The sequence below is a fragment of the Cynoglossus semilaevis genome, chromosome 12 (assembly GCF_000523025.1).
Source record: "Cynoglossus semilaevis isolate Cse_v1.0 chromosome 12, Cse_v1.0, whole genome shotgun sequence".
NCBI classification, from domain to species: domain Eukaryota; kingdom Metazoa; phylum Chordata; class Actinopteri; order Pleuronectiformes; family Cynoglossidae; genus Cynoglossus; species Cynoglossus semilaevis.
The window spans coordinates 431,247-434,782 of NC_024318.1; the positions used below are offsets into that span (position 1 = coordinate 431,247).

Consider the following 3,536-nt stretch of genomic DNA (forward strand, 5'->3'; position numbering starts at 1 on the left):
TTTTTTTTTTTGGAACAGAGGGATCTACATTTGAAATCCATAGAGAGGAAATAAAAGCTAAATATATTGAACCAATGTCATGAATATTTGACAGTTGGTTGTTAATAAAAAAATCTAGGATATAGATACAGTATTGTTAAAGTAAATATCACGATATTTCAGTGTCTTCAACAGATGCTACGTTCTTTTGCTATGGTTCTCTTTGAAACTGTTCTAACGTCTGCTCTGTTTCTATCTCCCCCGTAGGGAAATGAAGCCAGTTACCCTCTGGAGATGTGCTCGCATTGTGAGTATTTTATCTATTTTTTTTTTACAACTGTGCTGGATTTGATACAAGAACCATTCACGTTCTAGTATTAATAATATTTGATTATGATTCCGTAGACATTGTTTTGTTATCTCCCAAAGTACAGAGAGGAACAACAACAACGCAGTGTAGTTTCATACGAGTTGTTATGCATTTATTGGTTGTTTCGAGATAGGAGTGTTTAAAACAAAAAATGTATATGTCATTCAGAAATCAAAAACCTTGTAGGACATGTTTACAAGATGTCTGCCTGGGAGATGTGCTTGAATTCTTTAGCTCTGAGGAAAAGGAGGAGGAGGAGGAGGAGGAGGAGGAACTAAGGATATGACTCACGTTTCTTCTTTGTCAAACCTCCTGTACCTCACCTTCTTTATGGTGCATTATCTTCAGACTCACACATTGTTGAAACAGGGAGTTGAATATGATTTATGATTTATTCGCTGATTCACTTTGGTGCTGATGGCACGGTTTTAACTTCCGACTGTTTGGAACCAGGTTATTACGGAGCCACTGCTGCCTGTGTTTAATGAGAAGAGGGACCGACGCAAGTCCCACTTTGCTGAGGGTGTACCTCAGGGACCGTGTCACTGCTGAGAGTGACCTCATCACGCTGTAGAATCCACTGGATGCCGGTACAAAGACATTTGTGGAGGCAAAGTAGAGAAGAAAGATGTCGATGGAAGTATTTCTTAGACTTTTTAATCGTATCTTTACTGATTTTTTTTAAAGACATTTTAAAAAAAAAATAGAATGAAACCAAAGAAGTATTAACAATGATCTGTATGTACTCAACCCTGAGAGTTTTATTTACTCAGTGGAGTTTGTGTTCAGGTCAGAATAAAGGCTGGACTCAAGGCTCCAGAATAAAGGCTGGACTCAAGGCTCCAGACTTGAACTCACATCAGTCCAAGATTATTAGTTTAACCTCAAACAGACACTTTGCAGTAAGTGCAGATTCCATCACAGTTTTTCGATTTAGTTTGTGCCATTGATTCGTCCAAGTAAAGGATTTGAAACAAAGAAATCACAAAATAATACTTGTGTTTTTTTTTGTTATTAATAGACTTTATATGATTTTATATATTTTTTTGTTATTAATAGACTTTATATGTTCAAACGGGCGACCTATGTTATCTGCCTAATATTAGCATATTTATGTAAGAATTATTATCGGTTTTACCTCCAATAAGTAGTATTGTTCAAACCTTGAATGCAGCAGCTCAATGATCTTTCCCTGTTCCCTTGATTCCCAAAATTATTCTTAAAAAAATGACTGCAGCAGAACTGGTTGCAAAATGTTGCCTCAGTGTTGATGGAGGGATTTGAGCCTCGTCCATACTTAGACCGTACTACTGTCAACATCGTGGGTGGGGGGGGGCCTGCAAGGCCTTGGCCTGTCTGGCCTTCAAAGCATCCCCCTGCCCCCCCCCCATGATAACCACTCAAAGGCCGGGTTAATAGGGGGCGGGGGGTGGGGGGGTGAGAGAGAGGATGGATTTGGCTGCTGCATGACCGTGAACTGAACCCATCAAGGACTCCTGGGATATTTATACACGACTTCTCTCCATTTTCTCATGTTCCACTAACTTTCTACTCCTTATTTGTCACTTTCTGTTTCTGGTAGCCTAACATTCAAAGACAGCTGTGGCTAAAATGACCTGTCTGGACTCTCAAAGTTTAAGTTGTTGTCTTGTTAGTCACCTCGGCTGTGGTGTATCTCTGGGATATTTGAAAAGATATTTCACCTGTCGTCTACGAAGCTTCTACATTTGTAGCTTTACACCCTCTCCTCTCTGGCTTTCTCGAACACCCTCCACGGACAGAGCAGCTGTTCAGCTCATCAGCTGCTCAGACTGGCAGAAATTGACTGTGAAGAAATGAGCTCAGGCTACACCCTGCTGCACCCCTACACTGACTGGGATGTGAGCAAAGATCCTCTCACCTGTACCTGCAGTTAGTGTCCTTTAACTGCAGTGAATTGTAAAGAAGTTTCCCTTTTATTGTATGTTGACAGACATTGAAATATATAAGAAAGAAAGCTCAGTCAAAAAAAAAAAAAAATTATAAGAAAGCTCAGTCAAAAAAAAAAGAAATTTAATGTTCTACGTTGTTTAAATCCACCCACCTACACACACACACGTACGCACAGCAGCAGGGTCTTACTTGAAATCAACGACGGCCTGTCTGCAGCAGCTGAAAATAAATGAAGGGTAGCTTACTGGAGTTCCTTGTTGCTAGGGGATTCCCTGAGATAGATGCCTGAGAGCTACAGTAGGTGGGGGTGGAGGGGTGAGTCGGGGGTTTTCTCATGACGCCACGGCTATAAATATACCGCATCAATGCGCCGGCTGCCTCGCGCTGCCCTTTGGTTTGGTCCGTGCAGGCGAAGAGTGCAGTTATCAGAGCGATCGGCCCAATGCAGTGAGTGGTGCAGGTTCTCTCTCTCACACACACACACACACACACACACACACACAGCGAGAGAAATGTGTGTGTGTTTGCTCTTTTCTGACAGCTTCTCTGTAGAACCTCCTCAACCTTGTCCAGAAGTCTGTCTGTTTTCTGAAGCGTTGGCTGCTTCCTGGGTTGGTCCTGGATCTTTACAGTTGGTGTGAAAATATTTACCTATAAACACAGAAGGTTCTCAGTACCTTCCATCTCAACATCTAAAATGAGTTTCTCCAATGACATGCCATATTTTCACAGAGTCAGATTGATGACAAACACTCTCTCTCAGAGCGTTTCAGTGTCTGAAATTGTTGAATCTTCCTCCGATGAGGGGAAAAATAAGCAAACTAAACAAAAACACTCATCGTACACTGATGTCCGACATTAGTCCATGAAAATCCAAACTCCTAACTGTTAAATTGTCATACGTTAGTGTTCTCTTTTTTTTTCACTGTTCATTGAACAAAACCTCATTGTATTAATTAACTATTAAGTTCAGGTGTTGTCGTGCAACGCTTCTATTTTTCTGTTTTGTACCTTCTCTGAAGTGCTCTGGCGCCCCCAAGGGATAATCGCAGGCAAATTGGTGAAGTCAAAAAGATAAATGGCATTTAAGAAATAATAATAATAAAAAAAACAGTTGTTCTATTTGTTTTTGTTACTAGGGTTATAGGGTTACATTAGAGTTACCAAAACAAGTGTAACCCGTTAACGTCTTGGTCACAGACCAAAGAGTTGACAGTTATTTTTTGTAATATTTTATACCAGAATTAACTGATTT

General features: G+C 40.4%; 1 protein-coding gene across 1 annotated transcript in view; it reads left to right on the forward strand.

The window, feature by feature from the left end:
- Nucleotides 1–3,536, forward strand: part of LOC103386871 (calcineurin subunit B type 1) — an 18,388-nt gene that overhangs the window by 5,511 nt on the left and 9,341 nt on the right. The window contains exon 2 of the mRNA XM_008321300.3: nt 247–286. Within this exon, the coding sequence (XP_008319522.1) occupies nt 247–286 (40 nt within the window). The remainder of the gene's footprint in view (nt 1–246; nt 287–3,536) is intronic.